The 25222-nt window shown below is 42.4% G+C and overlaps 1 protein-coding gene across 6 annotated transcripts in view; it reads left to right on the forward strand.

The window, feature by feature from the left end:
• Window positions 1–25222, forward strand: part of PLA2G6 (phospholipase A2 group VI) — an 88473-nt gene that overhangs the window by 20639 nt on the left and 42612 nt on the right. For 3 of the 6 annotated variants that reach the window (XM_073549516.1, XM_073549515.1, XM_073549517.1), the window contains exons 3-9: window positions 8191–8406; window positions 11714–11897; window positions 12221–12408; window positions 14989–15085; window positions 16028–16210; window positions 20995–21103; window positions 24684–24818. In XM_073549516.1, the coding sequence (XP_073405617.1) occupies window positions 8191–8406; window positions 11714–11897; window positions 12221–12408; window positions 14989–15085; window positions 16028–16210; window positions 20995–21103; window positions 24684–24818 (1112 nt within the window). The remainder of the gene's footprint in view (window positions 1–8190; window positions 8407–11713; window positions 11898–12220; window positions 12409–14988; window positions 15086–16027; window positions 16211–20994; window positions 21104–24683; window positions 24819–25222) is intronic. The other 3 variants (XM_073549518.1, XM_073549519.1, XM_073549520.1) reach the window with 2 other exon arrangements.

The following is a 25222-nucleotide window of genomic DNA, read 5'->3' on the forward strand; positions in this document are numbered from 1 at the left end:
CGAGGTCCCAGTTCTTTCGTTATTTACAACTAAGATCAGCTTTTCAATCGCACATGAGATGTATAGGAATAGATAATGCTATTTCGTCTCTACCCTTGATAGGGATCCTTAAATCACAGGGCCCTCAAGGTCTCGTCTCCTCTCTATATTCAGTACATATATGCTGTCAGTAGGAACAGAATCTACCATAGACTCCGTTAAGAAGAAATGGGGAAGGCTCATCCCAGATACAAGGGGAGAGGAGTGGGAAGAAATCCTGGAGTCATCAACCAGGGTGTCTCCGTCTGTTAATAACAGGATGATACAATTATATATTATAAATCAATCATATTTGACTCCAACTCGACTCTTTAAGATGGGCCGATACCAATCATCGGAATGTTTGAGATGTCATTCAATAGATGCAGACTTTATTCATATGATCTGGTACTGTCCTATCGTTGCACAATATTGGAGGGAGGTGACATCACTATTGACATCTCTGGTACAAATTCCTGTTCCCCTTGAACCGCTGATCTGTCTATTTGGAGTATGGGATGAGGAGACATGGGATCAATATGTCGGGATTTTCCTACTGGAGACACTGTTTATGGCACGAAAGGTACTGGCATTGCGATGGATGGGGGGTTCATCTCCCTCTCTCGGGTCCTGGATTAATTTAGTGAATTCGATTATCCCATATGAACGCATGTTATATCAGAACAGAGGATGCCCAGGTAAATTTGAAAATATTTGGGAGAGGTGGAATTCCTCTCACCTCACTTTGTAGAGTGGAGAGGTCACATAATGAACAGCTAATTGTGTGGAAGTAGTCTGTGGTATAGTTTATGTTCTTGTAGATGTATGTATGGTTTAGAAGTTAGGTAGATCTCATAACTGGAATAATAACACGAGACCATTGTGATTTAATTGACATTATGCTTTGCTTTATTTTGTATACAACTGGTATGTACATTTTGCTTTACATTTCAATGTCGTATGAAGCATATGTATATTGTGCATTATGCTTAACATTATATACCAGTATGTGTATTGTACATCTGTTTATGGTTTAATAAGCGAATTTAAAAAAAAAAAAAATAAAAATCTGTACAGTAAAACCCCCAAATGATCTAAAAAAAAAAAATATTCAAATTTTCACACTGGTTGCTAGGGTTATTTGAGACTCATACTTCCTGTTGTTTCAGAAAATAACACGTGTACATGGCCACAATGGTCGGACCTCAACCGTATCGTATTAAATCACCTAATGAGCGTGTGCTAAGGTTATTGTGAAGGGGAAAAAGCAGTAACCTACCCCAAAATAGTATCAAGAAAAATATTGCCTGAGGATGTGGAAATAAACCTTTATGCAGCATAATTGACTGAAAATTGAAAACATTATGGGTCTCAGAAAAGCAAAAGATAAAAAATGACGAAATTGCTTTTTTTTTGCTTAGAATTTTGCCGTCCCTGGAATTTTTTTTCCTGCTTTCCGTTGCATCGCATGGTAAAATGAATGATGTTATTCAAAAGTACAACTCATCACACAAGAAAACAAGCCCTGTTACTGGTATACTAGCATGTCGACGGAAAAATAAAAAAGTTATGGCTCTTAGAAAAAGGGGAGGGAAAAACAAAAGTGCAAAAAAAAAAAGCAAAAAATGCCTCTCCCTCTTGTTAAAGGGGTTATCCAGGAATGTATTAGTTTTTTACTATGAGCCAAAAAAACAAACAGGTAATTGCTAACTACCTGCCCTGCTTGTACTATACGGTGCTGGCTTAAAGTGGTCACCGACCGCACCTGTCTGCGATTCAGCAGCTCCACGTTAACAGAGCAGCTCTTCCTCTGCTCTTCCGTTTGCTCTGTTGATGGGGTGTGACTGTCAATATCATGCTGATTGATAGCCGGCTTCCCACGATGTAGTGGCCATTTTCGGCTTGTCAGATCACTGCTGCCTGAGCAAACTCAGAGAGGCTACAAAGCCCATGCTTTCTAGTGACTCCACCTTCCAGTCGCCTAAGCTGCGCACTTTTCGGGCAACCTCGGAGTATTCAGTGGGGGTCTCGGGACCTGGACCCCACCAGCCTGCAAGTAATTAAAGTGTCTGCAACATATTAAAAAAAAAAACTACGGTAAACTCCTGAGGGCTTAGTTACTTTGTAAGCTTTCTTTTAAATACAGTATAAGGAAAAAGCTGGCACATTCATTGGTACAGAGACTTGGCCTGGAAGATCCATTCTTTCTGGACTGAAACTGTGCCAGCTGGGTTATTAAATGACAGGTTTGGGCAGAGTTAAATCTGTCTTAAGGATGCAAAAATGTCAGCAATTTCCTTGTATTCGGTTGCTGGAAGAATTAGGTTTCACTATTGGGTTAATTTTTAAGCAAATGTGAATCCGTGGAATTTCCTCATTTAACCCCTTCCTGACATGAGACGTACTATCCCGTCCATGGGACCCGGGCCCCTATGCCCATGGACGGGATAGTACGTCTACCGCGATCAGCGGCGCCCACATGGTGAGCGCCACTGATCGCGGCCGGGTGTCAGCTGATTATCACAGCTGACACCCGGCACAATGTGTCAGGGGCAGTCACGGACCGCCCCCAACACGTTAACCCCTTGCACACCGTGATCAAACATGATCGCGGTGTACCGGGGGTTAAAGGGAAGCATCGGCAGGGAGGGGGCTCCCTCCGTGCTTCCCTGAGCCCCCCACGGCAGCACAATGTGCAGCGCTGCTGCGGGGGGCTCCTTTCCTGCAGGCCCCCGAATCCAAGATGGCGACGGGGGCCTGCAGGAAGCTGGTTTCCTCAGTGCCTGCAAAGCGCAGGCATGAGGAAGCCTTCTGCAGTGCCTGTGACAGATTGCTGATCTGTCACAGTGATCTGTGATGTCCCACCTGGGACTATTTAATAAAGTAAAAAAAAAAAAAAAAAAAGTGTTAAAATAAATTAAAAAAAATCGCCAAATAAATTAGAAAAAAAAAAAATATTCCCCCAAATAAATCCATTTTTTAGAAATAAAAAAAATCCCAATAAAAGTACACATATTAGGTATCGCCGCGTCCGTTACGACCCGCCCTATAAAACTGTCCCATTAGTTAACCCCTTTAGCGAACCCCTTAAAAAATAAAAATAAAAAACGAAGCAAAAAATGATTTATTATCATACCGCCAAACAAAAAGTGTAATAATGCGCGATCAAAAAGACGCATATAAATATCCATGGTACCGCTGAAAACGTCATCTTGTCCCGCAAAAAACGAGCCACCACACAGCATCATCCGCAAAAAAATAAAAAAGTTATAGCTCGCAGAATAAAGCGATGCAAAAATAATTATTTTTTATATAAAATAGTTTTCATTGCATAAAACCGACAAAACATAAAAAAAGACCTAAATAAGGTATCGCTGTAACCATACTGACCCGAAGAATAAAACCGCTTTATCAATTTTATCGCACGCGGAACGGTGTAAACGCACCCCCCCAAAAGAAATTCATGAAACGCTGGTTTTTGTTCATTCTGCGTCCCAAAAATCGGAATAAGCGATTAAAAAATGTCACGTGCCCGAAAATGGTACCAATAAAAACGTCAACTCGTCCCGCAAAAAATAAGACCTCACATGACTCGGTGTTTCAAAATACGGAAAAATTAGAGCTCTCAATATGTGGTGATGCAAAAGCTATTTTTACAATAAAAAGCGTCTTTTAGCGTGTGACAGCTGCCAAACATAAAAACCGCCATAAATAGTAAATCAAACCCCCCATTATCACCCCCTTAGTTAGGGAAAAATAATAAAATTAAAAAAATGTATTTATTTCCATTTTTCCGTTAGGGTTAGGGTAGGGTTAGGGCTGAGATTAGGGTTAGGGGTGTGTTGGGGTTCGGGTTGGAGTTAGAATTGGGGGGTTGCTACTGTTTGGGCACATCAGGGGCTCTCCAAATGCAACATGGCGTCTGATCTCAATTCCAGCCAATTCTAAGTTGAAAAAGTCAAATGGTGCTCCTTCTCTTCCAAGCTCTGCCATGCGCCCAAACAGTGTTTTACCCCCACATATGGGGTATCAGCCTACTCAGGTCAAATTGCAAAACAATTTTTGGGGTCCAATTTCTCCTGTTACCCTTAGGAAAATAAAAAATTGGGGGCAAAAATATCATTTTTGTGGAAAAAAATGATTTTTTTATTTTCACGCCCGAGCATTATAAACTTCTGTGAAGCCCTTGGGGGTTCAAAGTGCTCACCACACATCTAGATAAGTTCTGTGGGGGGCCTAGTGTCAAAAATGGGGTCACTTGTGGGGAGTTTCAATAGTTTAGGTACATCAGGGGCTCTCCAAACGCACATGACACCCGCAGACTATTCCATCAAAGTCTGCATTCCAAAATGTCACTACTTCCCTTCCGAGCCCCGACGTGTGCCCATACTGTAGTTTTCTCCCACATATGGGGTATCAGCATACTCGGGACAAATTGGACAACAACTTTTGGGGTCCAATTTCTCCTGGTACCCTTGGGAAAATAAAAAAATGGTGACTAAAAGATCATGTTTGTGGAAAAAATACGAATTTTTTATTTTCACGCCCGGGTGTTATAAACTTCTGTGAAGCACTGGGGGGTTCAAAGTGCTCACCACACATCTAGATAAGTTCCTTGGGGGGTCTAGTTTACAAAATGGTGTCATTTGTGGGGGGTTTCCACTGTTTAGGTACATCAGGGGTTTTCCAATCGCGACATGGTGTCCGATCTCAATTCCAGCCAAAAACGTCAAATGGCGCTGCTTCCCTTCCGAGCTCTGCCATGCGCCCAAATAGTGGTTTACCCCCACATGTGGGGTATCAGCGTACTCAGGACAAGTTGCACAATAACTTTTAGGGTCCTGTTACCCTTGGAAAAATAAGAATTGAGGGTGAAAAGATAATTTTTGTGGAAAAAATGATTTTTTAATTGTACGGCTGTATGTTATAAACTTCTGTGAAGCCCTTGGGGGTTCAAAGTTCTAACCACACATCTAGATAAGTTCCTTAGGGGGTCTAGTTTCCAAAATGGTGTCATTTGTGGGGGGTTTCCACTGTTTAGGTACATCAGGGACTCTCCAAACGTGACATGGCGTCCGATCTGAATTCCAGTCAATTTTGCATTGAAAAAGTCAAACGGCGCTCCTTCCATTCTGAGCTCTGCCATGCGCCGAAACAGTCGTTCCCCCCCACATATCAGGTATCAGCGTACTCAGGACAAATTGCACAATAACTTTTGCAGTCCAATTTCTCCTGTTACCCTTGGTAAAATAAAAAAAATTGAACCTGAAGTATTTTTTCTGTGAAAAAAAGTTAGATGTTCATTTTTTTTTAAATATTCAAAAAAATTCCTGTGACGCAGCTAAAGGGTTAATAAACGTCTTGATTGTGGTTTTGAGCACCTTAAGGGGTGCAGTTTTTAGAATGGTGTCACTTTTGGGTAGTTTCTATCATATAGACCCCTCAAAGTGACCTCAAATGTGATGTGGTCCTAAAAATAAAATGGTGTTGTAAAAATGAGAAATCGCTGGTCAACTTTTAACCCTTATAACTTCCTAACAAAAAAAAATTTTGGTTCCAAAATTGTGCTGATGTAAAGTAAACATGTGGGAAATGTTAGTTATCAAGTTTTTTGTGTGCTGTATCTCTGTGATTTAAGGGCATAAAAATTCAAAGTTGGAAAATTGCGAAATTTTCAAAATTTTCGCCAAATTTCCGTTTTTCTCACAAATAAACGCAAGTTATTTGAATGAAATTTTACCACTAACATGAAGTACAATAGGAAAAAGAAAAAAGGTCCAGCTTTGCAAATTCAAGTCCAATTTATTGTTAAAAACAAGTCCAAAACAGAGCAAAAAATGGTGTGTTCACATGAGTAACAAGTAGTAGATTACGCGTTTCGAACAATAGTTTGTTCTTTCTCAAAACTACTTCCCTTGGGTGTTACTGCAATATATACTCTTTACACCCAGTAAATTAAAAACACATGGTGTGAAGGGAGAAAAAAAAAAAAAAAAAAGTACAATATGTCACGAGAAAACAATGTCAGAATCACCGGGATCCATGGAAGCGTTCCAGAGTTATGACCTCATAAAGGTACAGTGGTCAGAATTGTAAAAATTGGCCCGGTCATGAACGTGCAAACCACCCTTGGGGGTGAAGGGGTTAATGTACCAGGCTTGATTGCTGATCTGATGACCAGAACTACCAGTGTCATAGATCTCTATGATGCTGTTGGTTTGGGACATTAGATCCCCTGTTGGGTCTGTATGTGTCTCTAGAGTCCAAGTGTAGAAATAACCAGTATTCTGCTGATGGGAGATTAACATTGGAGTGTTTTTGCCTGGAAGATTTTCTTGTCTTATTATTAAAGGAGTTGTCCCACAAGGACAACCTCTACATGTATGCCTGATTGGGGCTTATGATCGTCATAGATGGGGATCCTAGAAAGGAAAGCTGCTTATCCCATAATTGCAGTTTACTTTACTCTGTTTTTGTGTCTCGATATTATTGTTTTGGTGCCCCTGCTGTTCTTTCATTCCCTTTTAAGGGGGTTTTACACATAGCGATATCGCTAACAATATCGCTAAAGCATCACCAATTTGGTGACGCAGCAGCGATATCGCTAGCGATATCGCTATGTGTAATACTTACCTCCGACCGACTCCCCCGCTGTCTGTCGCTGATCGCGGTGCTCCATTTCTCGTCGGGCGCTTCCTGCTGGCGCCGACGAGCGACGCGCGGACGGGAGGACGTCAGGATCGCCGCGTCTGAAAGGTAAGTAACGACCGCTGTATCGCTGCTGCATCGCTGTGAGATCTGCCTGTTTGGCAGCTCACTAGCGACCATTTAGCGATGCACCAGCGATCCTGACCGGGTCGTATCGTGGTCGGGATCGCTGGTGCATCGCTAAATGTAAAGGGGCCTTTAGAATGTCTAGCTATGATTAAGGGTATTTGTACCCAAAACGCGTAAGCATTACCGTATGTTGTTTTTTAATACGTGCACATTTTGTCAATTTTTTTTATCCAATAGGATTAAGGGCTGTTTTAGCTACTTTCTTTTGGTACTAGAGAACATCCACTTTTGGAGCATTTAGTAACTCAGCCCCTTGATCCTCTTACACACAGGTTGTAGAGCGATTCATGCTGTAATAAGAAACTTTTAGGACCCCACTGAACCTGAGAACAGAGAGACAGAAGAATGAATGCTGCGCCTCAATTCCCTGTACCCCAGATGACTGAAAATACCATTGTGTAGGAAGAAAGAGCCACAGCAGTGCAGAGATCTCTTCCTTCTGAGGATCATAGGTGTCTGATGGACCTAATCCATCTCTGCACTACATGGACTGCCGCTGATTAGATTAGGCACTATCAGGGCTGTGGAGTCAGAGTTGGTATAAAATGGACCGACTACTAAAATATATAATATATTGAGTTCAGTAGTTCAGTGCAGGATGTGCTGTAAATGTTTTCATAAGAATTTGGCAAAGTTCTGAATTGTCCTATATATGTCTGTTCTGTTCCTGATCTAAGGATCTGGCCTTTTAGTTGAGATGAATCTGTGCTGCACTTTATGCACATGCTCAGTAGTGACCAGTGCTGTGGGGTTGGAGTGGAGATGAATCTGTGCTGCACTTTTTGCACATGCTCAGTAGTGACCGGTGTTGTGGAGTCGTAGTTGAGATGAATCTGTGCTACACTTTATGCACATGCTCAGTAGTGACCAGTGCTGTGGAGTCGGAGGTTAGATGAATCTGTGCTGTACTTTATGTACATGCTCAGTAGTGACCAGTGCTGTGGAGTCGGAGGTTAGATGAATCTGTGCTGTACTTTATGTACATGCTCAGTAGTGACCAGTGCTGTGGAGATGAATCTGTGCTGCACTTTATGTACATGCTCAGTAGTGACCAGTGCTGTGGGGTCGTAGTGGAGATGAATCTGTGCTGCACTTTATGCACATGCTCAGTAGTGACCAGTGCTGTGGAGTCGGGGAAATTGAGGAGTCAGCAGAGGTTTGGCTTACCGACTCCACAGCTCTGGCCACCAGTGTTACATTCCTCCTGCATTGGCTTTCCATGCTGATAATCCCTAATCACAGGGGGTTACAGATGCCAGATTTGGCTTCATTTATCATGGCGTTACCGTCATTCACATATTTAGTCACAATTTAATGTTTCCAATCTCCTCTCAGTCTATTTCAGTTGGATTCTGAGACAGAAGCTTTACGTCTGTTCCAAGAATATGCAACCAAAATGCGTCCATTCTATGAGAGCTCCAGACACGGTCTCCGCCTGGACATTGTCCAGCTACTAACAGACTGTCTGCGTGGACACCCCAACTGGTCTTTGGCACACGTGGCTGTAGAGTTGGGTCTTCGGGAAAGTTTTAAACACAACGGCATTCTGAGGTAGGAAGAAGCTAATGGTACATTGTGATGTGTAACTGTTTAGGCGCGCAAAAAATGCAGTCATTTTTTGTATTCTAGTCTGGCACAGTCTTCTAAACTGACACAAAGTTAAGTGAGAGATAAGAGTTAAAAACCTTACCATCTGCTTGAGCTCACTGACACTTCAACGTTAACTCATTCTGCAGTCTATATACGTAGAGGCTGTAGAAGCTAAATGGTTTAACCCCTTAATGTCCAATGACGGACACAGTCCGTCATTGGACTTCTCCCCTGCTTTGAGGGCTCCGGCGCTGAGCCCGTATCAAAGCCGGGACATGTCAGCTGTTTTGAACAGCTGACATGTGCCCGCAATAGGCGCAGGTGGAATCGCGATCAACCTGCACCTATTAACCCATTAAACGCCGCTGTCAAGCGCTGACAACGGCGTTTAACCGGCGCTTCCGGTCGCCGGGCCGGAAATGAGGTCATTGCTGACCCCCGTCACGTGATCGGGGGTCAGTGATGCATTGGCATAACAACCAGAGGTCTCTTGGAGACCTCTATGATTGTTGTTGCCGCTTTGCTATGAGCGCCACCCGGTGGTCGGCGCTCATAGCTATGCAGTAATTCTGCTACATATGGGCGATCTGCTCATCGCCTATATGTAGCAGAGCCGATCAAGTATGGCATGCTTCTAGCCTCCCATGGAGGCTATTGAAGCATGACAAAATTAAAAAAAAGTATTTTAAAAAATATGAAAAAAAAAATAAAAGTTCAAATCACCCCCCTTTTGCCCTATTCAAAATAAAACAATAAAAAAATTACACATACACATATTTGGTATCGCCGCGTTCAGAATCACCCAATCTATCAATAAAAAAAAGCATCAACCCGATCGCTAAACGGCATAGCAAGAAAAAAAATCAAAACCCCAGAATTACAGAATTACGTTTTTTTTTTATCTCTGTGACAATGCATTAAAACGGTGATCAAAAGAACGTGTCTGCATAAAAGTGGTATCATTAAAAATGTGAGCTCGGCCCGCAAAAAAGAAGCCCTCACCTGACCCCAGATCACGAAAAATGGAGACGCTACGGGTTTTGGAAAATGGTGTTGGTTTTTTTTTGTTTGTTTTTTTTTTTTTTTAGCAAACTTTGGATTTTTTTTTCACCACTTAGATAAAAAAAGAACCTAGACATGTTTGGAGTCTATGAACTCGTAATGACCTGAAGAATCATAATGGTTGGTCAGTTTTAGCATTTAGTGAACCTAGCAAAAAAGCCAAGCATAACACAAGTGCGGGATTGCACTTTTTTTGCAATTTCACCGCACTTGGAATTATTTTCCCGTTTTGTAGTACACGACATGGTAAAATCAATGATGTTGTTCAAAAGTACAACTCGTCCCGCAAAAAATAAGCCCCCACATGGCCATATTGACAGAAAAATAAAAAAGTGGCTCTGGGAAGAAAGTTGAGCGAAAAACAAAAACGCAAAAGCGAAAATAACCACGGTCCTAAAGGGGTTAAAGGGTCATTCCCATCTTCATGAGTCGGTGTTGTCAGTGCTTCCAAATACAAGCTATTTTGCAATTTACTGCTTAACATTTTCAGCCATCTTTGACATATTAACACTTTATTTTCTTTTGTTTACATCTCATTGCCTTGGAGACCGACCACCACAGCTAGCCCTCATAACATGCACAGTTCTTTCAAGCACTTTTTTATTTAGCTTGTAAGCTCTGTTTTGAAGCTGACTGGGGTCTCTGGAGCACACTGTTACCGCTTAATTCTGGCCAACTCCAGCTCAGTGCTTGCAAGCTGCACATCAGCAGTGGTCGGTCTCCTAGTCAACGAGCTGTAAACAAAAGTGTTAATATCTCAAGAACGGTTGCAAATTTTAATAAGCAGTAAATTACAAATGTGTTTTTACAAACACAATTTGACCATATCCTTCCCTGTAGATGGGAATAACCCTTTAACACTAATAAAGCCCTGTTGAAGAAAGTTTTTTTTTTTTTGTCAAAAATTGTATACATTTCTTAAATAAAATGCTTGAGGTCCGAACGGTAATGATATTTATAGGGTTACCTTGTGTGTTAGGTAAGAAGTTGATGTTATTCAGGAAGAGTAGGTGGACTTACTGTAGATGTTGGGGACATTGCCCCTGACCCGATAAATGAGGACGAACAGCAGATTTTGCTTAGTTTAGCAATTTATGACAGTAGCCTTACCGGGAAGGAAAGCAAAATCAGAGAAACAATCAATGACCATGGCAAATAAAATTTTGTGGAGACAGATGTGTGTTGATTAGCTCCTCCAGCCTTAGGCTTCATTCATACGTCACTGATTTTCTCATATGAGAAAATTGGTCTGAGTTTGATCAGTGTTTTCTTTATCGGACTCTCATCAGAGTTCAGCCAGTGTGTAAGGTTTTACCATCAGGGTTTGGTCAAAGTTTCATCTCTTATTAGAAACAAAAAATATGTATCTATCTTCTCCTATCTACCAGTCTTTGAACAAGGGAAAGCACTCGGATGTCATCTGAGTGTGGTCTGATTTTTTTTTTTTTTTTTCCACTGACTCTTAGTCTTGCATTGCTGATTTCTTTCCGAAAATTGGATTGAAATCAGACATGTCACCCCGATTTTGTGCAGAACGTTCGTTTCTTGAAAAATATTGAACATGTGAATAGCCACCATCTGAGAAACATGGATTGCACTCGTATGCAAAAAATGTATGAGATTTTAACTGATCAATATGTTAATTTGAAGCAATACTTTAATAATCTTTATTTTTATATAGCGCTAACATATTCCGTAGCGCTTTACAGTTTGCACACATTATCATCGCTGTCCCCGATGGGGCTCACAATCTAAATTCCCTATTGTCTAAATTCCCTATCTTTGGAATGTGGGAGGAAACCGGAGTACCCGGAGGAAACCCAACGCAAACATGAGGAGAACATACAAACTCCTTGCAGGTGTTGTCCTTGGTGGGATTCGAACCCAGGACTCCAGCGCTGCAATGCTAACCACTGAGCCACCGTGCTGACACATACAACACCATACACCACTTAGAGAAGATGACTTCTGCTCGTGCCAACTCTAAATGGAGCCATTTATTTGCTGAAGCCATAATACTCTTTTAATATTTTACGTTATAACATTGATCAGCACAGGATTTTGCAATTTTTTGAAATTCGAAAAAAGGAACAACAGTTACTCTATAAAACTCCATTACCTGGTGTTGACAAGCTGTAATCAAATGCATTTTGTGGGAAGCTCAATTATTATTCTTTGTATGCAATACAGACATTTTCTTTTCTAGAAGTGTGAATAGTACTGAATGTGATGATGGCTGCACTCCACTTCACCTGGCCTGCAAGAAAGGGGATATTGAGTGCTTACAGGAGTTGGTAGAAGAGTGTCAGGCTCGTGAGGATATTGCTGACGTCAACGGCGAGACCGTGTACCACTATGCTGCCCGGCAAAACAACCCCCGTGTTATCGAGGTTCTTATTTTTGTCCTGTGATGTCTGTCCTTAGCATTTCATGATTATTCTTCAGTAATGCATGATGTGACTGCACCAAACTTTTAAAAATCCTCATCAGGTCCACAAATGCAGATTTGTTGTATTCCTGAAATGCAGTTTCTAACCAATCTCTGTTCCTGATCCACAACTGTATAAAGAAAATCATATACTGGTTTTGAAAAGTGTACCAAATCTGCACTGTGTGATCAGTGGTTTAAGATACCACCTAGTTTGAATGAATTACCTTTTGCTTGTTATCTGTGTTTTATCCATGTTCTGGTTGATATATTTTACATACTCAGATCCTGTGCTCTGTACCTTCTGTTGGTATCAACCACCTGAGCAACACTGGAGAGACTCCATTGCATGTGGCTTGTCGCATGGGCAAAACTGAGTCAGTGCTAGCCTTTTTGCGAAGCCGTGCTCGCTGTGATGTCCTTGGAAAAGATGGATACGCCATTCACGCGGCTATGAAATACTCAATGAAAGGGTGAGGCGGACACACTATTCCTTCAGGCATTGCTCCATATAGATAGATATAGAGTTGTGTGAAAAAGTGTTGCCCCCTTCTTGATTTGCTATGTTGTCACACTTAAAGTTTCAGATTACTACACAAATGTAAATATTAGACAAAGATAACACAAGTAAACCTAGAATGTAGTTTTTAAATGAAGGTCTTTATTATTAAAGGAAAAAAGAATTCCAAACCTACAGGGACCTGGGTGAAAAAGTGATTGCCCCTCCCTTAAAACATAAATTAACTCGGTTATCACATCTTTGGGAAGCTGAGTTCAAACTCTCTAGCCCCATCAAGGCCTGATTGCTGCCACACCTGTTCTCAATCAAAAAATCACTTAAATAGGACCTGCCTGACAAAGTGAAGTAGACCAAAAGATCCTCAAAAGCTAGACATAATGTCGCAATCCAAAGAAATTTTGGAACAAATGAGAAACAAAGTAATTGAGATCTATTAGTCTGGAAAAGATTATTAAGCCATTTCTAAAGCTTTGGGGCTCCAGCCACTCACAGTGAGAGCCATTATCCACAAATGGCGAGAACATGGAACAGTGGCGAACCTTCCCAGCAGTGGCCATCTGACTAAAATTAGCTCAAGAGCACAGCGACAACTCGCCCAAGAGGTCATAAAAGACCACACAACAACATCCAAAGAACTGCATGCCTCACTTGCCTCAGTTTAGGTCAGTGTTCATGACTCCACAAGTCATAAGAGACTTGTCAAAAATGGCCTCCAAGGCAGAATTCCAAAACTAAAAGCACTGCTGAGCAATAAGAACATAAAGGGTCTCAGTTTTGCCAGAAAATATGTTGATGACCCCCAAGACTTTTGGGAGAATACTCTGCAGACTGACGAGACAAAAGTTGAACTTTTTGGAAGGTGAATGTCCCATTACATCTGGCGTAGAAGTAACAGCATTTCAGAAAAGCAGCATCATACCAACAATAAAATATGGTGGTGGCAGTATGGTTTTCCTGGGGCTGTTTTGCTGCTTAAGAAACTGGAAGACTTGCTGTGGTAAACGGAACCATGAATTCTGCTGTTTACCAAAAAATCCTGAAGGCCATCTGTTCGTGACCTCACACTGAAGTGCACCTGGGTTATGCAGCAGGACAATGATCCAAAACACACCAGCCAGTCCACCTCTGAATGGCTTAAGGAAAACAAAATTAAGACTTTGGAGTGGCCTAGTCAAACTCCTGACCTTCATCAGATTGAAATACTGTGTCATGACCTTAAAAATGTGTTTCATGCTCAAAAACTCTCCTATGTGGCTGAATTACAACAATTCTGCAAAGATGAGTGGACCAAAATTCTTCCAGAGCATTGTAAAAGGCTCATTGCCAGTTATCGCAAATGCTTGATTGCAGTTATTGCTGCTAGGGGGCGGCCCAACCAGTTATTAGGTTTAAAGGGAACCTGTCACCTCATTTTTCGCATATAAGCTGCGGCCACCGCCATTAGGGGCTTATCTACAGCATTCTGTAATGCTGTAGATAAGCCCCCAATGTAATCTGAAAGGTAAGAAAAATAAGTTAGATTATACTCGCCCGGGGGCGGTCCGGTGCGGTCTGGGTCCGATAGGTGTCGTGGGTCCGGGGCCTCCCATCTTCGTGCGATGACGTCCTCTTCCTTGCTTCTTGTCGTGGCTCCTGTGCAGACGTAATTCTCTGCCCTGTTGAGGGCAGAGCAAAGTACTGCAGTGCGCAGGCTCCAGTAAAGGTCAGAGAGGCCCAGCGCCTGAGCACTGCAGTACTTTACTCTGCCCTCAACAGGGCAAATCAGTATGCCTGCACAGGAACCGCGACTGAAGCAAGGAATAGGACGTCATCGCATGAAGATGGGAGGCTCCGGACCCACAACACCCATCAGACCGGACCGCCACCCAGGTGAGTATTTTCTAACTTGTTTTTTTTTTATCTTTCAGGTTACATCAGGGTCTTATCTACAGCATTATAGAATGCTGTAGATAAGCCCCTAATGCCGGTGGCCGCAGCTTATATGCGAAAAATGAGGTGACAGGTTCCCTTTAAGGACTAAAACTTTTTCACACAGGGCTCTGTAGGTTTGGATTTCTTTTTCCCTTAACCATAATAAAAACCTTAATTTAAAAACTGCATTTTGTGTTTTCTTGTGTTATCTTTGTCTAATATTTACATTTTGTTGGTGATCTGAAACATTTGTGTGACATACATGCAAAAGAATAGGAAATCAGGTAGGAAGCAAACACTTTTTCACACAACAGTATATCTGTCCATCACATTCAGCGTTCTGTTAAATATAACTTATTCACTGTAGGCAGTACTGCATTTTCACTAGTATAAGTGTATAATCCCCAGATAGTAACAAAAATCTATGTTTAGCCATTTATTAGTTATCCTGGATGCTAGATTTCCAAAAGGGACAATCCGAGTTGGAGCTAATAGGCCATATTAGTTTTCATGTTTTTTTTTTTTTTTTCCATTCTCAAAAATCCTTGCTTTACTGAGGCCAGATTGCAGATTTTTTTTGTATTAAATTCCCAAACAAAAAACATAACTTTGTTTTTCCTAGATGTGCTGAAGCTATATTGGATGTTGCAGCAGACCAGGTCCATGTTGAAGATCCTAAATATCATGCAATCCCTTTGCATTGGGCAAAGACTGCTGAGGTATGATATTGCTGGACATACAAAATATAAAGCCTTTTTAATTCTTTTTCTCCAGTTAAATGGAGCAGCCGATTAAGCCAAGTGTGCCCATTTATGGGGTGATTTTATGTGCATGGCAGCTACAAGTGATAGACATGCCAACAAACTGACTGGTACTAGCCTGGTTCACATTGGCATCTTGGCCCTAATTTCATATTATGTCTGATCCCTTGAGTAATGAATGTACAGATGTCTAGATGGGCCAAGCTTTTCACTGCATCACTCTGTGGCAACAGCTTGGAGCAGCTGTGTTATTTGCATATAGCAGCAACTATTGCGAAGTCCATTACATCTGCTACCGTATATCGAGTACTTTTTGCAACATGTGCAGTTTGCGCACAGGGATGGTTCAGAAACTGTTGTTGCTCTATCAGCACCAGGTTGTAGGTGCAAAGAATGTGCTTAAAATGTGCGAAAGGTGCCAGTCCAGAAAAGGGGTCTCATATCCCCTTTTTGACTGCTGCTGCGGTCACTGTGACCAGAGAGTTGGCTGCACATACATGGCTCCATCCACTTCTGTGGGAATTCTGTTCATGAGATAGATGTTGTCTCAGAGGTGAGATCTGATTGTTTTTATTTTTTTGTCGCAGTACAAAAAAGACAAGGGTCCATCAAAGTCAACAAAAAGATGGGAAAGCATAGGAATGAATAGGGCTGTGCGTAAACTTTAGAATTTTGGTTCCTGCTCTTGATCTAGATGGAGGGAGCAGCACACTACCACCAGATGGATAGGAAACCTGAAAGACGACCCTCTGCATAGGCAGAAAGAATCACAAGAGTAATAGAACATAATCCTTGGTCCTTCCATTGTGTACCACTTCTATGTACAGGAATAAACATTTTTATATAGTGTTTTGAGGCTGCCCGATTACTTATTGTGTGTTTCCGTTTTTCTTTCTGTAGATGGCTGTACTGATGCTTGAGCGCGGCAGTAAAGTTAATGCTGTAAGCAGAACAGCAGAAACACCTTTGCACATTATGGTTAAGAAGGAGCGATTTGACTGCGTCATGGTGCTCTTGACAAATGGAGCAAACCCAAATTCTAAGGGTGAACATGGAAATTCAGCCCTGCATCTTGCTATGAAGGTATGACAATTCATAATTGTTCACTTTGATATTGGTTTAGATAGGGGTAAAAATTAGATTTTATGGAAGGTTGGCGGATGAGATTTCACACACAACCTGGCTTTGGATATGGTGCATAACTCTATATTGTCTATTTATCTCTCTGCCAAAGGGGGTGGACAGTGTAAACCCACCAAGAGGATGTTGACAAAAATGGTGGTGTGCGCTCATCATTTCGAGCTGCTGAGCACATGTTCTAAATTTTACTTCTAATGTTATCTTTTTGTGATCCTATTTCTGCCCATAACTAATACTTAAATCATCTACCAGCAAAACCTGCTATTGAGTGTTATTTCAGTCTTCTTCCATATCTCCAATGTATGATAATGCATAACAATAAAACCATCTGACTAATATTGTGTAGACCCCACCCCCCCCTTGTTCTACTAGTATAGCTCCAACCCATTTCAGAACCCCACAAGTTCTCTGAAGGTGTTGTACGGTATTCAGCAGTAAGATGCTAGCAACAGTGCCACCAAGTCCTGTAAATGGCAAAGTGGGACCTATGGATCGGAAGTGTTTTTACAGCTGTCCCACAGATGAGGTCTGATGCATTTTCTGGCCTTGTCGTGATACTCAAACCATTCCTGAACATGTTTGGCAACATGGCAGGGGCATTGTACTGCCTCTATCAGAGAATCATGTGTCCTTGGTCAGGGACAATGTTTAGGCAGATGCAACATGTCAAACGAATACCAGCCCTGAGATTTTCCAGCAGAACGTTGCTCAGAGCATCACACTTTTCTGCAATAGTGCATCTTGGTGCCATCTCTTTCCCAGCTTAATGACAGCAGCCATCAAAATGTTGTACAATTTTTCTTCCACAGAGCAGCCCCCCTCCAGTTCTGATTTCTCACATGCCCATTATATATATGCCTTTAGCAGTGGAAACGGGTCAACAGTCCGACAGGTCTGTGGCTACGTAGACTACTCATTTCACCAGTCTTCTGCTTGTTCTTCATTGTACCAGTTTTAATAGGTACTAACCAAAGCATATCGGGAACACCTCTCCAGGCCTGTGGTTTTGGAGATGCTCTGACCTGACCCAGTCATCTGGCTATTAGTTTGGACTTTCAAAATTATTTAGATCCTAATGATTGCTCATTTTAACTTTTTGTAAAGCATTACTTTTAAGAACTGACCACTTTCTGCCAAATATTTCCCTCTCTGTCAGGGGTTTGAGTATCTTATGAAAATGAATGTTACCCACTTCTCCAGGCTACAGTATATACCATCACTTATATCTACTATATAATCGTCTAATTCTGTCTGTCTGTAACGGAAATCCTGCGTCACTGATTGGTCGCGCCCGGCCGGGCGTGACCAATCAGTGACAGGCGCGGTCCGGCCGCGAATTGGCGCGGCATTCGAACGACGCACGCTACCGCTATCATCGGGAGATCTGTGGTGCTAGCCGCTGATCTCCCAACGGTTGCCGCTGGTCATCTGCCGCACGGAGGTCGGCGGTGACGCAGCCGGGAGATGACCGGTGCAGCGCTCAATGTGCGGATGGTACCCAGGGTCCAGAGGAGAGGAGACGCTCCTCCAGGCCCTGTGTACCATAAACCTGTAAAAAAATAGAATTAAAAAAGTGATATACTCACCTTCCGACGGCCCCCGGACTCTTTCCCTCCTCTCACCACGCGCCCAGCATCTTCTGGTCCCAGTAATGCTTTGTGCGAAAGACCGCTGATGACATCGCGCTCTCGCGAGAGTGACGTCATCTCCGGTCCTTCGCGCTAAGCATTACTGGGACCGGAAGATGCCGGGAGCGTGGAGAGGAGATCGGGGGGGCCGTCGGAAGGTGAGTATATCTCTCTTCTTTGTAACAGAAATCCCGCGTGCTGAGCACTGTGCCCTCCCGATGCGATAGCATCGGGCCTCCATCTAGTGTACTATAAATGTCTGATAGATGCCAGCTAACTCCTCTAGAAGTGAATTGAGGGAGCTATTTCCAACTTTCCATACATTTTCTGCCTGTAAGTGACAGAAGAGAGGTGAGAACTGCATCTGTCAGACATCTGTGCCGTATTCTGCGGCTATGCCATGGATTGTCTATGATCGTAATGTAAACCAATTCATCATAGTGGAACTTGGCTCGTTGGCTTACATTTCCTACTTCACGAAGAAAGTTCCCATTCTGGCTATTGCAGTCTCATTGCTGTAGGTAAGCACTAGGAATGATGGCATGTAATTAGGTTCTCTCAGCTGCCTAAACTGGTAAAATTGCAAAGTGCTTGTAAAACAGGCAACTTTGTAAGTTGTTATAAAAAATCCTTAACATTCTCCAGAACAGAGGGATTTTTAATTACTGTATATTATTAACTGCTCTTTGCCTAGCTCATGGCCACCTCTGCAGTCTACCAGAAGTGGCTGGTCTCCTAGGCAAGGAGCGAAGCTTTTTTTCAACAGCACTTGTGGGCGCTCTGAAATTGGCCAGATTGATAGGTCCCACAAGATAAAGTCTCCCTGTACTCCTTTGTTGCTGCAGCATTGGGGAGTGCAAAGATCAGGCCATCAGCGATTCTCCATACCACTGGTCTGAGCTGTCAGGAACACACTGCACCCCAGAATCCAGAAAGCTGTGAGGTCAGAGAGCAGCGTGTTCCAGAAGGCAGATCATGGGGCAGACCCATTAGTGGTAGCTTAGTGCTGCTATTTCTCAACCTTTCTCGGCTTCCTGTGTGGACAAACGGGAAGGCAATACACATTCATCTGAGCCTTAAGAACACTTATGATGACAGCTCCTGCTTGCTGTTAGCAAGGAGTGATTATGATCGGCTAGGGTTTGTTCATGCGTTTTTCAAGGGGACCTGTCAGCAGGATTGCACAGTAACTACAGACAGTGTCAGGGCGATGCCATTATACTGATTACAATGATACCTGGTGATGAAATCTGTCTTGTGGTTAAGTTTTTTATTTTCAGTTTCGAGTTAATGATATGCTCGTGTTCTGGGTCGGCCTGTGGGGGGGGTCTTCATGTGGTATTCTGATTAGGTGTTCATCAATATGGCTTCCCGCATACATTCCCTCAGTGACCTGCCCCCTAGTTTACATACTGAAGAAAAAAAACAAACCCTTTTGCAGACAGGTGCCAGCTGTAGCCCCTGCGCTGAAGCATATTTGCATGTTTAATTTGTTAATAAATGTGCTTGAGGTTATCCTGATTGTACTGTATATAAAAAAAAAATCCATTTGAAAATGGGGCCCGCTGCGCCTGCGCCATAGCAGCTATTGGTGTATATAGCTGTGATCCGATAGCTGCTACTGTGCTGGTGGAGCTATCTTACTAGAGAAGAAGAAAAGAAATTCCTCCTCCAAGATAGCGTCGCCTGCGGAGTAGCCGCTATCGGATCACCTCTATATACACCGATAGCTGCTACTGCGCAGGCGCGGTGGGCGCCATTTTCAAATGGATTTTTTTTTTTTTATATACTATGTTCATTATGTAAACTAGGGGGCAGGTCAGTGAGGGATCAGTGACCTGTCAGCAGTCTGAGAAAAATAATCACAGCATGCATTACTTTCCATCTGAGTCTCAGATGACACTTATACATTCAAGTCTATGGGTGCACAAAAATAATTGCAGCATTCACAACTCTTCCGAGTCTCAGATAAAAAAAAATCTGATCCCACACAGAACATTTGCGTAGTATCCGATTTTTATGGACACATTTCTTTTATTAGCCTAGGAAATTGTATTTGATCATGTACACTTTTTAATGTAGATGTATGAAAACGGAATATACTCGGATGTCAGACGGACACTTCTTCAATTAGATGTCTCACTTTGTGTCGTTTACGTTCCATTTTATCCAGTGTAATTAAAGATTTCACCTTAAAGGGGTTGTCCCTTTCTGATAAAATTTTCAAAATACCATGAACTTATGTACTCATAGAAAATGCATCGTTCCGGTCCGGACTGCAGCACCTCATGTCAATCCCCCTCTTGCACATGGGTGTGTTGTGTACACAGGGTGATGTGGTCCATAACTGTCAAGGTGGCGGCCGTCACATCACTTGCAAACGTATCTTCCCTAGCAAAAGCGTTCATCATGTGCAGATGCAAGTAAGCGAACCCCTGTGTATTCATGCGCTGAACGCCTTTAGCAGCTGTGTGCAAGAGCACACCGCCAAGGAAGCAATCGTATGGGTGACTGCTGCTATCTTAGGAGCTATGATTGTGGTGACCCCCCCCCTCACTGCATCCTCAAGCTGATGGGGTGGGGGGTTGAAATCAGGTGCTGTGGAAAGGAATAAAGTGCACATCAGTTTTTTAGCATTATAGAAATTTCACACATTTATCTCCAGAATATGAAATATAGTGTTGCACTGTGAGTATATTAATTCTTCAGGTAGATTGATTCTGAAGTCTTCCTTGGGGCTTCTTGGCTGTTCTCAGGGACAAAAAAACATGGCTGAATCTGTATTAGCGCTAGATACCTGGCCATGGAAACTTTCGATTGAACAGTATGGACACGGACAATGGTTTGGCCACTAGATGGCATTCCTTTCCTTTTATCTTTTTAGACAGCAGGATCTTTGGTAGTTGCTGTCATAACTGGGGTAGAGCATTCCTAGGATGATATCACAGCAGTGATGAAGACCTAGATAGGTACCCAGCGGTCATGGCTAAATCCTAGCTAATGACTGAACAGTATTTTTGACGATATAAGATTAACTCAACACCCAACTTAAGCCGAAAGCAGTGAAGAACTGACATCTACATTATTCTTCCTCAACAGAAAGATCACCTGGAGCTTATTAAAGCCCTCATGGTTTTTGGCGCAGATGTGGAGCAGGCTAATGATTTTGGGGAAACGCCAGGACTCCTCGCAGCTAGAGCAAGTAAAGGTAATACATTTCAATTACTGTAGTGATAAGTTAATAGTGGAAAATGTATATTTGACCAATATCAAGTACATGATGTCTTCTACAGTGCAAGCCATCAAAGATCTCACCTCCCACCCCCCCTCCACCTAAAGTTCACTTTTTACCTTTGAACCTGGGAAAAGGGAGTTACCAGTCTTCTCGCTTCATCTCTTCCTACTACCTGCTTCACTGGTCCTATTACCTTACATCTCCTTCAGTCCCTTTCCCCAGGTGTCACTGCCCACCTAACTAAAATATTTAACCTCTCTTTCTTCCAGACTTTTTTTTTTTTTTCTTCATCATTCAAACACACCATCATTCATAACACACTTTACTTGGAAAAAACAAAAAAACAAAATCCCTTGACCAGAACTGTACGGTTAATTACAGACCGGTCTCTGATCTCCCCTTCATCTCTAAACTTCTAAAATATTTGATCCACTCCAGTCTGAACTTTTATCTCTCAGATCTCTTCTTGTCCCTTTACTATCTGGTTTTTGCTACTTAGGCTAAGTTCACACTTGCGTACCGGGGCTCTGCGGACAGCTGTGTACTTCCTCCCTTAAGCTCCGCCCACTTCCGCACTTCTTCCATTTAGGTCCGCCTACATCTGCATGTGTTTTGCGTACCCATCTTTAACATTTGGTACACAGGACATGCGTATGTATGCGGATGCGTAGTTTTGACGTGCCCGCAGACCAAACGGGAACGCAAGTGTTAACTTAGCCTTCCACATGACAGAAACTGCCCTTACAAAGGTCTCTTAAAAATTTACTAACAATTAAATGTAATGATCAATGCTTCCTGCTGATTTTCCTTGATCTCTCTGCAGCATTTGACACTGTGGATCACCAGTTCCTCCTCACTATGCACTGCTCTATCGGCCTCAAGGATACTGTTCTCTCCCTACCTTTCTGACCACTCCTTCACTGTATCATTTACTGGCTATTCTTCATCTCCTCTTTCCCCTACTGTCAGTGTTCCTCCAGATTCACTACAAGGCTATATGCTGCCCCTTTTGGACAAACCTTCAGCAGATTTGGTTCCCAATACCATCTTTATGCTGATGACACCCAGTTATACACATCGTCTCCTGACATCAACCCTGCCATGGAGTGTCCGCTATCTGTAATATAATGTCCTCTATTTGAAGCTGAATATCTCCAAAACTGAACTTTTTATGTTTCCTCCCTCTACTAACCTACCTATACCGATATTTCAATTTCCTTGGGTGGTTCAACCATAACTCCCAAGCAGCGCACTCGCTGTCTTGGGGTCATATTTGACATATAACTTTCCTTAATTTCCTGTATCCAATCACTCGCTCCCCATGTATCTTAATAACCTCTCCAGAATCTGACCAGTCATTGCACTAGTTACCCATCCACTACCCAGTACAATATAAACTTCTCTCTCTCACCTACAAAGCTCTCAATAGTTCTACAACTGATCTAAGATTAACATCCTCCATAATCCGAACCTCGCATCTCCATCTCCAAGACTTCTCTCATGCAGGGCCAGTTTTCTGGAATGTACTACCCCATACATTTTTATAAGGAGCTGGAAAATTGTTGTTTTTTTCTGTTGATCTAAGTGTTGTTTTGTAATGTCTCTGCCTGTACATGTCCCAGCCTAATTGTAAAGTGCTGCAGTATATGTCGGTGCTCAGCAGCAAGCGGGGAATACATATCAATATATTAGGCACTCACAATCATTCGGCAACAGGTGATAGATGTTAAAACGTTCATTTTACTAAATCATTATAAAACCTCATCAAATAATGCTGTTTAAAATAATAACATACAGAAAAGACAACACTGAAATTCCAACCGGGATCCTGTGCCCATAAAATATGGAGTAATTGAAATTTCCTGAGATAAATAAATGACTAACGCCGGGATCACACATGCGAGAAACTCTCGATGAGTCTTGCATCTTAATACCCGGCCCTGCCGCCAGCACTCTGGAGCAGATCGTGCAGCTGCATGTATTTCTATGCAGCCGCACGCTCCGATCTGAGTGCCGGCGGTAGTACCTGGTATTAAGATGTGAGACTCGTCAGAGTTTCTCGCATGTGATCCTGGCCTAACAGAATGGGATCAGGGATGATCCAGGTGCACAAGCGTATAGAAGCAACAAATCCAGGAGCTCAGACCTGAGGTTGTAATGTGGCCACCAATTGATCCCAGTCACTTCTCAATGATTATTAGACCATAGTACCTCCCTGTCTTTAGTGGGTATGTTCCGTTACACCTCGGCTGCGTCCGCTCCGGTTGGTAAGCGATTGGGGCATTCTGTGTTGTATATGCGTTCCATGGTGTCCAGAAGTGACGCCGGTGTGCGTCCCAGGTACCGGAAGTGTCGTAGTTTTAGCGCCAGAAACCCACAACACGATGCGCGTACTTCTAAACAGGAGTATGATGGTAACCATGCTAACGCCTTTCTGTTGGATGGCGACACGCGAGTGTTCATATCAGTTTCACCACCTGGGCTATCATTAGGTTAATCAACTATAGGTCATTTTGCCTGCCCAACGGCTTCCATGTGCTTTCCTGAAGAGATAGCATTAGACAGGAATGGCTCTTATTCTCGGTACTAGCTTTCCTTATACTCCGACCACATTACGTGCTTTAGTTACCTGAAGCTTGTCGGAACTCCCTTGGGAATAGAGCAGGTCCTCCTTAATAGGGCTAGTTGTGTTGTGGACTGCCCTTGTTAGTGCAGGAGTAAAGGTGGATGCAGGTTATTGTAGATCTATAGGGTTACTCTGATGCATCTTGGACTTTCTTCAAATGACACGGAACCTGCCTGTCTGTTATGCAACGCCTAATGTGTGAGGACGTTCCTTTTATTCCCCATCTACATTATCTCACCACTGTGAGGACAGGTATAATTATATGGATGTTTTTTTTTATATAGGAATATTTTGACCACTGTCACTTTTATTCCATAATTATTTGGACAGGATTGAGAAGATCAACACCAGCGTTTGCTCTCCTAGTTCAATCAGACTTTCACTGTCCAAGTATTCCTTAACTCTGCTATTGAAACAGATTGATAAGTGACTGGGATCAACAGGTGGCCATGACGCAACTCAGGTCTGAGCTCCTGGATTTGATGCTTCTATATGATTTTGCACCCGGATCATCCCTGATCCCATTCTCTGTTAGTTATTTACCTGATCTCAGGAAATATCAATTGCTCCATATTTTACAGGCACAGGATCCCAGCTGGAGTTCAGTGTTGTCTTTTCTGTATGTTATTATTTTAGCAGCATTATTTGATGCAGTTTACTAAAATGTATGTTTCAACATTATCTATCACCTATGGCTGAATTCACAGAATATGTTGGTGCTATAGAAATAAAATGATTATACCAGCTTTCTCTTCAGATGGCTTGTTCAATCTTCATTCGGTGTGTTACGGTATTATTCATGTTTTCTAACTTACTTCTTCCCATCACTACTTCAGTTGCATCTATGATAGATCATGTTTTCCATTACCATTTCAAAAGCTGGATCCATCCACATATGATGTTTTTCTTCCCCTCCGCCATTTAAAGGGTCCAATCGCAAGGTGTTGCTCGACATGCTTTGTAACGTAGGAGCACAGCGCTGTTTTCCCCCTGGCACCCAGCTTCCAGCAGCTGCATCCTTCCCTACACCAGCGCCCCCTGTGGACAGAAATAGCAGCATAGGTAACCTGACTGTCTCCTGCACAGATCTTCCCTCCTACAATCATGCCGGCAACTCAAAACTTAAATTTTCACGTCTTTTATTTTTAATTTACGACATTATTACCATGAAATAATATCTTTCATCATTCATATGGTTCTGAGTTCCCAGTAATGATGGTTGGTGACCTTACTCTGAGTGTATCTTCTCCTACTCCTTTTCCTTTTTGCAAGTCTCCTTTCTACATCTCTGTTGCTCCTTTTATTCTTCCAGGTGTTTTTTTGGTGTTTTTCCACAAGTGATGTGGGAATCCTTTCTCTTTTAATGCACAATGGTTTCTTCTTTGCAAGCTTTCCTTTTACAGATCTATACATATAGGTCTTGTAGGTCTTTGTGTGTGTATATAAGGAGTCTCAGATCTCTTTAT

This window comes from Dendrobates tinctorius, unplaced genomic scaffold (assembly GCF_039654945.1).
Source record: "Dendrobates tinctorius isolate UK_male_01 unplaced genomic scaffold, ASM3965494v1 ptg000159l, whole genome shotgun sequence".
NCBI classification, from domain to species: domain Eukaryota; kingdom Metazoa; phylum Chordata; class Amphibia; order Anura; family Dendrobatidae; genus Dendrobates; species Dendrobates tinctorius.